Source organism: Elephas maximus, chromosome 19, assembly GCF_024166365.1.
Source record: "Elephas maximus indicus isolate mEleMax1 chromosome 19, mEleMax1 primary haplotype, whole genome shotgun sequence".
Lineage (NCBI taxonomy): Eukaryota > Metazoa > Chordata > Mammalia > Proboscidea > Elephantidae > Elephas > Elephas maximus.
Genome location: NC_064837.1, coordinates 6,890,377 through 6,903,877, shown reverse-complemented (window position 1 = coordinate 6,903,877; position 13,501 = coordinate 6,890,377). Strand labels below are relative to the sequence as shown.

General features: G+C 45.5%; 1 protein-coding gene across 6 annotated transcripts in view; it reads left to right on the top strand.

The window, feature by feature from the left end:
- The window catches only part of MYOCD (myocardin), a 116,967-nt gene that overhangs the window by 63,759 nt on the left and 39,707 nt on the right, over positions 1 to 13,501 (top strand). For all 6 annotated transcript variants that reach the window (XM_049859576.1, XM_049859575.1, XM_049859578.1 and 3 more), the window contains one exon: positions 1,165 to 1,326. In XM_049859576.1, the coding sequence (XP_049715533.1) occupies positions 1,165 to 1,326 (162 nt within the window). The remainder of the gene's footprint in view (positions 1 to 1,164; positions 1,327 to 13,501) is intronic.

The window sequence follows — 13,501 nt, the reverse complement described above, 5'->3', positions numbered from 1 at the left end:
GACAGAAGCTGGCTGAATGGACGTGGAAATACAGGGTGGAGAGAAGAAATGTGCTGACTCATTAGGGGGAGAGCAACTAGGAGTACATAGCAAAGTGTATATAAATTTTTGTATGAGAGACTGACTTGTTTCATCAACTTTCACTTAAAGCTCAACAAAAAAATTTTTTAATGTTTTTTGCCAATTTAAGAATGAAGATTTATAGAATCTTAATTTATAGTTCTCCGTTATAGCAATAACTGATTGGCTGGATTCTCCTCCAAGATATTGCACAGAAATGAGTCAGGACCTGACCTGGAGAGGAAGTTTGGGGTCAGCTACATGGGGGTGGATTTAGGGCTTTGCAAGTGACCTTTCTCACTCCCAGATGTAGTTTAAATTCAACATTAAAAATCCTCAGTTTGATTAATTAAGTTGCCCTTTTAAAGGAATGCTTTTTCTCTTATGGCCGACCTGAACGTGTGACTCAGTCAATCTCACAGCATCAGCAAGTCTAAAGCCCTTAAAAAGTCACACCACAACTAATAATTATTTCAACAACCAACCAACCAACCAACTAGTTGGTGTCGAGTCTATTCTGACTCACAGTGACCCCATGTGTGTCAGAGTAGAGCCGTGCTCCATAGGGTTTTCAATCTCTAATTTTTCACAAGTAGATTGCCAGGCCTTTCTTCCAGGGCACCTCTGGGTGAATTTAGACCTCACTCACACCTTTCGGTTAGCAGCCAAGCGTGTTAACTATTGCACCACTCAGGGACTCTGATTACAGCAATAGGTAAGACTTACTGGAGGTTCACCCTATGCCAGGCACCATACCAACCAAATGTCCACCCTTTTCCAAATACCGTATAGCTCAGGGTCAGCAAACGCCTTAGGCCCCATGGACTGCCTGCTTACAGAATTGCCAAACGGCATGTTTTTTTCACAAATGCTCGCGGGGCAAGTTTCTCTAATTTTTCCGTGTGCCTGATTCTCCATTTGCCTTTATTTGGAAGCGTCTGGTCTTTGGTGCTAATCCCTTTGAAAGGATGATGATTGCACCAAAACATTATCAGGACAAGAGAGCACAGTGAGACACAATGTTTTGTAACCACAAGCCAAAGAACAGAATTGCTAAAAAGACACCAGATTCTAGACCTGATCCTCGTCATTTCATCCCTTCAGCCTCCGCCGCAGAGAGGTCCATTCCGACTGCTCAGATGAAGCTGAAAAGAGCCCGACTTGCCGATGATCTTAATGAAAAGATCGCTCTCCGGCCAGGGCCCCTGGAGCTGGTGGAGAAGAATATACTCCCCGTTGATTCTGCTGTGAAAGAGGCCATAAAAGGTAGTTAGAACAAACGGTTTGCTGGGCTCCCTGGTGCTCCGAGCTCTGAGGGCAAGGGTGGCTCTGACGCCCCAGGGGCTCTGATGGGGAGGGCCTCTCACCAGATAGACTCAAACGTTGGGTTCTGTCCAGGACGTTCCCCATAAGCAGAGGTCCTGGGGTTGAGGAAGAAACCCTCATTCACTCTACGTGCCCTTGAAATCCCATTCGAGCTGGGTCAACGCAGACCAGTTTTGCTCTAATCAGGCAGGTTGAGGATGGGACTCCATTTAATCCTCAAAACATCTTTCTTGTAGGGTCCTAGCAGTCACAGCTCTCCTTAACCAGTTGCTGTCTAGTCGATTCTGAGTCATGGCAACCCCATGTGTTGCAGAGTAGAGCTGTGCTCCATAGGGTCTTCAATGGCTTAAATTTTGGAAGTAGATCACCAGGCCTGTCTACTGAGACACGTCTGGGTGGACTCGAACCTCCAACCCTTTGGTTAGCAGCGGAGGGCATTAACCATTTGCATCACCCAGGGACTTCATGGCCCTCATTAGCCTCCTTCTTGTAAAAGAAGGTGAACTGGTACAGTGGGAAGAATACTGGACCTGGCTCAGAACGCCTGGACTGTAAGCCCAGTTTGGCTGCTGTGTGTTGTGGCTTGCCCCAGTCACATCCCCTCTCTGAGCCTCAGTTTCCTCAACACTGAGATGGAGATAACAATACCCATTGGCTGTTGGGAGTGAGGTTCAGGTTGTATAACAAATGTGAAAACTCTTCAATAACTCGCATGTGCTTTGTAAGGTTGGAGTACAAATACTCAGGGAGACACCAACATTAATTCTATCATCAGAAACCACGTAAAATCATTTGTAGACTTTCTGAACAGTTGAGACCAAACAAACCCAGACAGTCTGAGTGTACTGAATTCATTCATTGAGGGGTCAGGTGGGAAAACACCGGAGAAAAAGGAACTTTGGAAGAAGGAAGAAAGGGGAGCTTAACATTCTCATAGGCAAACTTGAGTATCTTCCAACTATATCGACAAACAGCCCTGAGGTCTAACTATTGATATTAATAAGCAATATATATTTAAATGTTTTGACACATTGTCAAAAAGTATGTATGGGGTAGTTGATCAAACTTGTCAAGTTTATTGACATTCTAAAATCTTACTCTCACCTAGCCATTCAGAGGCTGCATGAAGTTTGCCTTTGCAACCTGATTGAAAATATGAACTCCAAGAGAAGCAATGCCATCAATGCCCACTAAATATCCCACTGAGATTTTCCCTCTTCTTCACTCTCCCTCCACCCCTAAATATCCTGTGCCTTTGAACTTGGCCTAGAGTCCTCAAAGGGGCACTATCTTGATCTTATTAAAATGACATTTAAGACAGGAAACGATCTCCAACTGGCCTGCTTTACCTTTTCTTAAAGCAGCCTATTCCATGAAGATACGTTTATTATTTATCTTTATATGATAGGCAAAAAAATCTCATTTTAATTGCATTTATGTTGTGTTTTTTAATCAGCTACAAAGGCTTTATATTTAAATTTTTAATTTAATGTCTTAATTTAAAAATTTGTCTTTAGTGCATTTTAACATGATTGTGAGTCATTAGTAGTTTATGGGTTTTCCTTTTTTCTCTTGGCCATTTTCCCCCTTATTGTTTTGCAAAAGCTATGTATCTAGAAAAAAAAGTTACATTGATGATGACATGTACATTTATTTTGTTTCTGTCTTAAACGGGACTTTCTCTAGCTGTTCACATCTACATTTGATATCAGTTTGGCTTAGGATAGCTATTTTAAGAAAGCACGTTTCTAATTTATTCTCCTAAGAGCAGTTTGCAGGATGGAGTGTGTGAAAAGATGAGCATACTGATTTCCTTCCTTGGCCTAGTGATGCGGCATTGGTGCTTTCCCTGATACCTCCTCATCCTTGCATCCTTGGGGAAAAAATCCTACATGGCAGTCAACTCTTAGTTTATGAGTTGCTAGTATTTTACTTGGGATTTTGCATATATTTAGGAGTTGGGATAATGCTAGCTGCTATAAAACAACAAATCAAACCAGTTGTCATCGAGTTAATTCTGACTCATAGCAACCCTATAGGACAGAATAGAACTGCCCCATAGAGTTTCCGAGGAGTGGCTGGTGGATTCGAACTGCTGACCTTGGTTAGCCAGCCATAGCACTTAACCACTACACCACCAGGGTTTTGACAGTAGAGTTTATTTCTTGCTCATAAATGGTCCAGCGAAAGGGCCTTCCTGTTGGCAGACCTTTCGGGGATACAGACTTCCGTTTGGTTGCCCTACTGTCCCCTGGAATAGAGGTCCACAAAGTCTTTCTTAAAGACCAGACAGTAAGTATGTTAGGCTGCAGTAGGAGCCGCTCGACAGCAATGGGCTTTTACGGGTCTCTGTCCGAGCTGCTCACCCTCTGCAGCGTACAGCAGCCACATGTAAACAAATGGGAGCAGCCGTGTGCCAGCAGAGATTTACCAAAGCAGGCAGCATAGTTACAAAAACACTGGCCGTAGTTTGCTCTCCTGTCCTAGAACCTCATCATCTGCTGAATCCAGCAGGTGAAGGAGGAAGAAAGAGAAGGTCCACCTCGACCTGGAAATGACACATCATCTGTCCTCATACAGACAGCAAAACAGCAGTAAACGTATTCTCTGTCTGGGCAGCTACATCCCAGTAATAGCTCTGGATTATGGACAGGGGAGTGTAACTTTTCACAGATAGGTAGGCCCTCCCCGTCACAATATTTATAACTGACATTGGTCTGTGTGTTTGTTGTTGTCGATATTTTTATACCTTTTTTAGTTTGAATATCAAGGATATATATACAATATGGCTCATCAAATAAGTTACAGTTGTCTTTCCATGTTTTCCTATTCTCTGAAAAATTTAAATATGATCAAAATGATCAGTTCCTTTAAAACATGGCTTATTAAAAGGATAGGGCCCCGGTGTCTTTCTTAGGAGTAGTTCTTTGATAGCTTTTCTTCAGTTGTGTCCATGGTTATTTGCATAATCAAGTTCTCTCCTTAAGTTAATTTGTACAATTTATATTTTTCTAAAAACTCTTTTCATTATCCTGAATTTCTAAGTTATTAACATGAAGTTGAATATAGTATTGGCTTGCGATTTTGGGGGAGTCCCCAGTGGTGCAAACAGTCAAGACATTTGGCTACTAAACAAAAAGCTGGTGGTTCGAGTTCACCCAGAGACACCTCAGAAGAAGGCCTGGTGATCTACCTTGAAAAATTATCCATCGAAAACCCTATGGAGTACACAAGGGGTCACCGTGAGTTGGAATCGAGTCAACGGCAACTGGTCAGCTGTGTGGTTACAATTGTTTTAAACTTCTCTGACCCTGGAGTTATACTCCATTTTTCATTCTCAATGTTGTACACTTGCATATTCCATCACTCCCTCCTTCCTCTCTTTTTTTATTACACTTTCTAGCTAGAAGTTGTTCTTTATAATTGATTATTCAAAAGAAACAGTTGATGAATTTATTCATGAATTTTCTTGGTTTCTTTTCTCAAATTCATCTAATTTTGCTTTTCTCTTTACTCTTTCATCCTGCTTTCATTTAGGGCTTTTGAACAGGAGCATCTGGTACAGGCACAGGCTATATGGGCAGAGGGAGAGGATGGAGCCAGGGGGAATGGTTTAAAAAGACTGCAACCATTAGGCTGAGGGGCCAGGAGGGTGTAAACTGGCAGTGGAGATGGAGAGAAAGCAGTAACTACGAGGGCTACTGAAACATGGAACTGACAGGCGTGAGCTTTGGGACCCAGCAGCCTGGTTTTTAAATCTGGTCTCTGTGACTCTCTGGCTATGTACCTGGGGAAAAGTCAGTCTCCTTGTGCTAATTTCCTCATCTGTAAAATGGCAATGATAATAATAGTGGCTATATCACATGGGCCTGTCGCAAGATAGATTAAATGAAATCATTTATATCAAGAATTAGTGAGGCATCAGAGACACATTAGTGAATTTCTGACCTCAAGAGGTTTACACTTTACCAAGAAAAGAGGCATGGAAGAAGAAAACTGCCATTCCTTGTTGGTAGCAGCTGGCAAATCAGCTTCTGAACAAAATGCTGGCTGGATCTGAGCCATCTCCAAGATCCGTTGTAGATCAGACTGTGGTGATCCATAGGGTTTTCACTGCTGATTTTCAGAAGTAGATCTCCAGGCCTTTCTTTCTAGTCTATCTTAGTCTGGAAACTCCACTGAAACCTGTTCAGCATCCTAGCAACACACAAGCCCCCACTGACAGACGGGTATTGTCCTGAGCATGAGGTGCGTTGGTGAGAATGGAACCCATGTCTCCAGCAGGCAAGACGAGAATTCTACCACTGAACCACCACGGCCCCGACAGACAAAAGGTGCAAAGGTACATCCTAAGACATGACTTCTTAGCTGAGTCCTGAAAGGAGAGGGATAGAGCTGAGGGACAAGGATGGAGAATTCCAATGGTCAGATGATAAAGGCTCTTACATGCCTTGAAAGCCCTCTAAATTTTATTTTAAAAGCAGTAGAAAGGTTCATACTTCAGAGAAGCTCTCATATCTTATGGGAACAAATATAACCATTTGATTCTCCAATGAGGGGAAACATAATTTTATATATATATACATATATATATTAACAAAGCAGTGGAGAACCATTGAAGAGTTTCCAGTGGGAGGCCAAAATCATGTCTTTGTGAGCAGGGTGAGGGATTTTGCATGCAGAAAGAGCCCTCTGGCTGCAAGGTGGAAAGTGGATTGAAAGGCAAGATAAAGGCAAAGCGCCAACAGGGTACTATGAGACTTACTCGATGAGCATTGGTGAGAGCGTAAATAAGAGTCATGGATGTGGGTACAGTAAAAAGAGGATCTGAGAGATCACTGATTTGGCATGATTACATGGGCAATAGACCATAGTGGTTTAGGTAAAGGGAAGAGGCAAAGATGACACCCAACTTTCTCTCTTGGGAAAATGGAGGGACCATTTACGAAGATGGAGAACATGAGTGGAAAAGCAGATTTGGGAAAAATGATGAATTCTTGTTATTCTTGTTTGAGCTGTTGACTTTGAAGGACCCACAGAAGTCTATGGAGAGTGATTACACAGTGGGCTCTAAGGTCCAGAGTTCAGGAGAGAGAACTGGTCTAGAGCTATAAACCTGGGAGTCTTCAGCGTTTATGGTCATTTCAGCAGATAGACTAGATAAGATTGCTGTTTGATTCATTTATTTCTTTATTTAACAAATATTTATTGTCTTCTATGTGCCAGACAGTTCTAGGTGTTTGAGATCCATCAGAGAACAAAATATACTAGCATTCCTGCTCTAATGGAGCTTGTATTTTGGTGGGGGAGACATAGACAATAAAGAAAACATGATAAACAAGTAAATTATGTATTTTTATAAAAAGTGACCAGTGCAATTTTAAAAGGAAGAAATAAAGCCGTGTATTAAGAATCAGGAGTGCCCAGAGGGAAATGTGTTAAAAAAAGAAGAGGGCTAAAGATGAGGTTCTCGTATGCAGTAATAGTTAAGATAGAGGCAAGGGAGTCAGTGAAGAATGAAGAGAAGGACTGTCTAGGGAAACATGTGGAGCACATGGGTGGATCTAATCCAAAGGAAGTCCGGAAGTGGCCAGCAGCAATGGGAAATGGAGCACCTATTACTCAACACACGTAGTCAGCATCTTTTGTGATAATCTGTCCAATTCCCATGAGCTTCATGGACAAGGTGACTCCATAGTGTGAAATGTCATAAAGACAGAGGCATTGCCTGGAGACCAGCAGTAGAGACCACACTTTGAGTAGCACTTCCAGCTGTGCTGATGATCCAGGCCCACGCCTCCAGCTGCTACTTCTTGTGACCAAATGGCCTCCCCTTGCTGAGGTGGTGACTGGGGTTGTGGTGGTGCTGTGTATCATTTTCCTGGCCTCTGTGTATCTTCCCTCCTCTAGCCACGTGCCTTTCCAGATGTGTTTACATTTTCTAGTTCTCTCTGCAGCTGTGTTTCTATGATTCTGCTAAGTTCTGAACTGAGTGCTCAGTCAGTATTTTCTTTAAATTTTATTGCTGTTGTTAGCTGCCATCGAGTCAACCCCCAACTCATGGTGACCCTGTGCACAATGGGATCAGGCTGCTGTGATCCTTAGGGTTCTCACTGACTGATCTTTGGTAGTAGATTGCCAGGCCTTTCTTCCTTTCATCTTGGTCTGGAAGCTCTGCTGAAACCTGCTCGGCATCATCACAACATACATGCCTCCACTGACAGGCGAATAGTGGCTGCACCCGAGCTGTATTGCTTGTGAATTGAGCCCAGGTCTCCTTCATGGAGGGTGAGAATTCTACCACTAAACCACCATTGCCTCCTGCTTCTTAATTTTATTAAGGATCAACTATTCTCCAATCCTAAAACGGAATGGGCAGGCCATTTTGACAGAGAACTTCTCCTCAGCCTGAGATTTTCTTTTTACTCCCAGAAACCACCCCACCTTCCAATCAGCTGAATGACCTCATCGAGCCTTTTCCCACAAGCCCTGCTTTCTTTAGAATGCCAGCTATACTACTTGTAACTTGCAGGTCTACTTTCTGAGTCAGGTAGAGTGTTACAGATTCCAGCGGGAGGAATCATAGCCTCATCGGACTAGGATGACACAATGTGGAGGCATACTGGGCTTTCTGACTGGACTTCCACCAGAGGAAGCTTGGGCCGTCTGTGCTACATCTCAGAACATACACCTCATTTCCTGTTTCCCCTTCGTAGGAAATCACTAACAGCCACATTGTATCCAGCCGGAATACTGAATACAACAAGCATGGTATTGCATGGGTGTGAGTATGTATGAGAACAAGAAATATATATTGGGGTCTAGTATGGCCTCATACCGCTTATAAGTAATTCATGATTACATAAAGATTCCTCCTTCATGAGACCCCTGGGGCCTACTTCTAGCTTATTAATTCTCTTTCTGGTCATTCTAGCATTTTCTTCACTTGTCTTCCCTCCATGGCTCGTGAGTGCCCCTTAGCTCCCAAGGAAGCTGTAAATTGTCCAGACGCCTGCCTTCGGCTCCAGTAAAACAGAACGCAGGCCGCATTCCCAACTGTTCAAACAAGAAGGATCCTGCTCCTCCGCTCCAACAGACAAGCTCCTCCTCCAGAAATGGCCTCACTTTTTCCTTGGACTGGGCCAGGCTTTCCACCTGAGTGCCTGAGTTAACCTTTCATCTACCCTTTAAAAAATCTAATCTAGGACTCGGAACACATAGCCCGTTGTCATGATAAACTAGTTCTGTTTATCACCAGGGCCCTTGAACATGGAAAGCCACATCTTTGCTACAGCAGAGTTGGTCCAGAAGTCAGTGAGAGGAGCCATCCGTGGATCTCACTTACATTTCCAGAAGATTCTACACCAGTCTTTGCTCACCTGTGCCCCAAGCTCAGACTTCATAGCACAATGCTCATACTTCCTATGAACCCCATCATTCATTAGAGACCCTGGAAGTCTTGACACTCTCTGTTCATACATTTCTTAAGGCAGATGGGCAATAAACGTGGCCCTAAGCCAGACGGTGGTTCAGTGGTAGAACTCCTTTCATGTGGGAGACCCAGGTTTGATTCCCCGCCAATGCTGCCTCATGTACGGCCACCACCCGTCTGTCGGTGGAGGCTTGTGTGTTGCTCAGATGCAGAACAGGTTTCACTGGAGCTTCCAGACAAAGACAGACTAGGAAGAAAGGCGTGGTGATCTGCTTCCAAAAACCAGTCATGGAAAACCCTAAGGATCACAACAATCCAATCTGCAACAGATCATGAGGATGGCACAGGACTGGGCACCATCTCATTCCCTTGTGCGTGGGGTCATCACGAGTTAGGATCAACTCAACAGTAGCTCACAACACAAGAAGTCAGACGGTGGGAGGTCAGAAGGAAAGATTTGCTTCGACATAACTCCTTGGTGGACAAAACCTATCATGCCATAATGAGAAATCATTTTCCAAGTGCAAATGATCCTTGGCAGAAAGAAATGCTCAGGCGTACATGAGAAATACTTTTCTGAGGAAGGTTCTGGGAAGGGAGTGGGGAAAACAGAAACAGGGAGCTGATAACTTGGGGGCAGGTGGGAGTGGGTGGGAGGAGAGGAGCTGGTGCTGACAGATGAGGTGGGGTCTTGCTGCATTCTGCATTTCCTGCCAGGTGAAGTGAAAGGCTTGGCCCCTACGGAAGGGATCTCATGCACACTGAGAGGTGGGCAGGGCATGCCCAAGTGGAGGCTACGGTTGGGGTGAGGTCCCTAGAAACCTGAGGGGCAGCCTGCGACCCTGGAGAGGCTGTGGAAAAGTCATCATTGTTGCTGCTGTTGTTAGTTGCTGTCAAGTCGACCCCAACTCATGGCGACCCATGTATGTCAGAGTAGAACTGTGATCCATAGAGTTTTCAATGGCTGATTTTTCAGAAGTAGATCACCAGGCCCCTCTTCTGAGGCACTTCAGGGTGGAGTCAAACCTCCAGTCTTTCAGTTAGAATCAAGTGCATTAATTGTTTGCACCATCCAGGGTTTCCAAGACACCTTAAGGCTTATTCAAATATCTCTAGGCAAGAACCATATTTAAATCATAGCTACTTTCACATCGGTCACTTTCTCCTTAGGAAATGGATTTAGTTTCCTTGTCTTCCAGGAGAATGTTACCAGATGGTCTGTACATGAATTAAAAGAGTTCCCATGCCCTGTACTGCACAAACTTGCAAGGAGATAAGCAAGCAAGGTCGGTTTTAACATTTCGCTTCCTGGTTTCAGCCCTTCATGTGGGTCGCAGCAGAAAGGTAACTAGGACTTGGATTATCTCGCTTTAATCTTGGAATTTTAAATGTTTATGCAGAGGAAAGTACAACTGACTCATTCAGCTAATCACTTCCAAGAGGGAGAGGGGCTCAGAGCCGCCAGGCCCAAAACCCCAAGGGGCCAGTACCCGAGCCAGCCTCAGGCATAGCCGGAGGATGATGTCAGGGCCTCCCAAAGCAGGTCCTTGTCATCACACTGCCTGGTGTGTCTGCAGGGAGAATAACCAGCGCACCGCGCTGAAGCAGCTCCCAGCGAGCCTGGAGCAGGAGGAGATTGGAGCAGAGGTCCAGGTCACAACGCGGAGCCCACAGACGGCTGTTCCAGAAGCAGCCAGATAAGGTGGCCTCTGTCCCTGTCTCCACAAGCCTGGCTTGAACCAGGAAGGAAAGGAAGCCGTTGGCAGCCTTCTCAGTGCCACTCCTCTTGCCCCGGGGAAGGCCTGTCTTTGCTTCCCCAGGATAAGCACCTCAGGACAAACCCGTTTTTCCAGCTTAGAAGTTGTACTGACCTTTGCAAGCTGACCATGGGACAAACTGCCTCCTGGGCGGTGGTTTTTGATAACATTAAATTTGAGGTAGAACCCGCTGCCATCGAGTCAATTCTGACTCATAGTGACCCTACAGGACAGAGTAGAATTGTCCCATAGATTTTCCAAGGAGCGCCTGGAGGATTCAAACTGCTGACCTTTTGGTTAGCAGCTGTAGCACTTAACTACTACGCCACCGGGTTTCCAAATTTGAGGTAAAAAAGAAAAACCCGTTGCCATGGAGTGGATTCCAACTCACAGAGACCCTATAGAACAGAGTAGAACTGCCCCATAGTGTTTCCAAAGAGTGGCTGCTGGATTCAAACTGCCAATCGAAAGCAAAGACAGTAATGATAATAGCATCTATAGAGTACTGAACGCATACACAGGCAAAGACTGTGTTCATTGCTTCTCATATACTACATGATTTTAATCTTCAAATCCCTGAGAGCATTTATTATTATCCCCATTTTATAGATGAGGAAACTGAGGCTCGGACTAAATAACTTGCCAGCAGTCAAACTACCATTCAAGTGGTAGAACCAGGAACCAAACCCAAGTCTGTCTGGCTCCAGAACCCGAGTTCTTATTGACCACACCATTGTTGTTGTCCGCTGTCAGCTGCATTCAGTCAGCCCGCGACTCATGGCCACCTCACGCACCGCACGGCAGAATGAAACGCCGCCTGGTCCCGTGCCACCCACGTGATCCGCTGGGACTGGCTGTTGTGATCCATATGGCTTTCATTAGCTGATTTTCTAAGTCGGTCACCACGCCTTTCTTCCTAGTCTATCTTAGTCTGGAAGGTCTGCAGAAACCTGTTCAGCATCACAGCTCTCTAGTACAGAAGGCGAGAATTCTACCACTGAACCACATACAACCTCTCAAAGGGAAGCCATTTGCCCTCGGGACCCCCCTGCTGTTTCCCTTGGTGATGTCAATATGGGCTGAGCCGAGAGTGTAGCTGTGCGGGCTTTCTGCCCTTTCTTTCATCTTCTGCCCTGGCAGTAACAAACCCAAACCACTTGTAGGGGTGAGGTAGTGGTGATTGGAGGAGCCTGAGAGCCTGGATCTTTTGGCTTCAACAGCCCCTAAGCGGGCCTTTGTGTCTGTGGGTGCACATGGTTCTTTTTAGACATTAGTCAAGAGTCTCATTTGGGGCCTCGGCGCTCACCCTGTTGGTGAATTCAGCACAAACAGCTGTGCTGCGTGTCTTCGTGGCTTCCTCTCACTGATTTACGCAGCTTCCAGCCAGGAGAGCCTCTTTAAATGGCTGATGTCACTTGATAAAGGGGACTTGTAGATACTGCATGTCTCCAGGGCGGTCCCTAAAGTGACCCTCTACCCCGGCCGAGAGAATTTCTCCCTCCCTCTCCCACCCCAACTCTGTCAACCGTCACTCTGACTTCTCTCCCGCTCTGCCCACTGTCACCAATGCCCCCACCCTTTCTGCACAACACAACTGTCACTTGAGGCTCAGTCACACCTCCTCCGGGAGTCTCCACATCAGCTCCACACTGTGGCCTCCCTTCTCCATTCACCCATCAGTCTCCAAACCTGCTGGTCTTCAGTATGTCCTCCAACTGCGTCCTGTGGAGCCAACCCTTCCTTGTGGCTTCAGGTCACTTCACTGTGTCTTACCTGACTGGGCTTCAGCTTACCTCTACTTCATGTGCGAGGGCTGGAAATGAGCCCAGGAGGAATGCGCCCCCCAGTCCACACACTACTTCTAGACGTTTCCTGTGGCCACATCATTCTAGTGTCTTGTACTGAGGCCACCAAATGCCAGGTGTTGGAGCGGAAAGAGCGTACTGATATATTGGTGGAAGCAGCAAGGTGTCCACAATAACTCCAGCCCTTTTCTGAGATGACACAAATCAAACCATCGTGCTCTGCCTTTCCAGATCTCCTGCCGTCTTTTTTCCTCACAGTCAGGACGTTACATTCAGACCCTCAAATCTCAAAACCTCAAGTAAGAGATTTTGTGAAATATGGAGATGTCCTTAGTATATGGTGTGTGCAGACAAAGAAGAGACGTGGGATATTTTCTATGCTGTCCGGTTGACTCCAGCTCACGGTGACCTTACGTCTAGGAGAACAAAACGTTGCCCGGTGCTGTCTCATCCTCACAAGGGCATGCCCAAGTCCAGCACCACAGCTGTTGTGTCAATCCCTCACATGGAGGGTTTCCCTCATTTTCCCTGATACTTTACCAACCATGATGGGCTTTCCTAACCACTGGTCTTTCCTGATACCGTATCCATAGTAAACAAGTCAGAGTCTCGCCACCTTCGCCTCTAAGGAATGTTCAGGTTGTATTTCTTCTAAGACTGATTTGTGCCTCTGGCAGACCACAGTATATACCACCTACCCTAGCAGGTCTCACTTACGTGCTCCCCAAACAATATGTCACCTGTGGCTTCCGGGGAGGGTAAGTGATTTGGCACCCCCCACCCCGCCTGGTGGTGCTGAGTCCCAATGCTGGGACTGCACTCTTAGCTCAATCACTAAGTAACTGGATGTTTAGAACCTTGCAATTTTCTTATCTACAAAAGGAGGATGAGAAAGTTTGGCCCCACCCCAACTACTGGACCATTATGAGAGCAAACAAATGTTTATGATTTTTGCTATTGCTATCATCATTACCACGAGTCGCCATCAAAAGCCAAGTCTGACTTAGGGCACCCCCACGTGTGTCAGAGTAGAACTGTGCTCCACAGGGTTTTCAGCGGTTGATTTTTTGGAAGCATATCTCCAGGCCTTTCTTCTGAGACTCCTCCGGGTGGACTTGAAC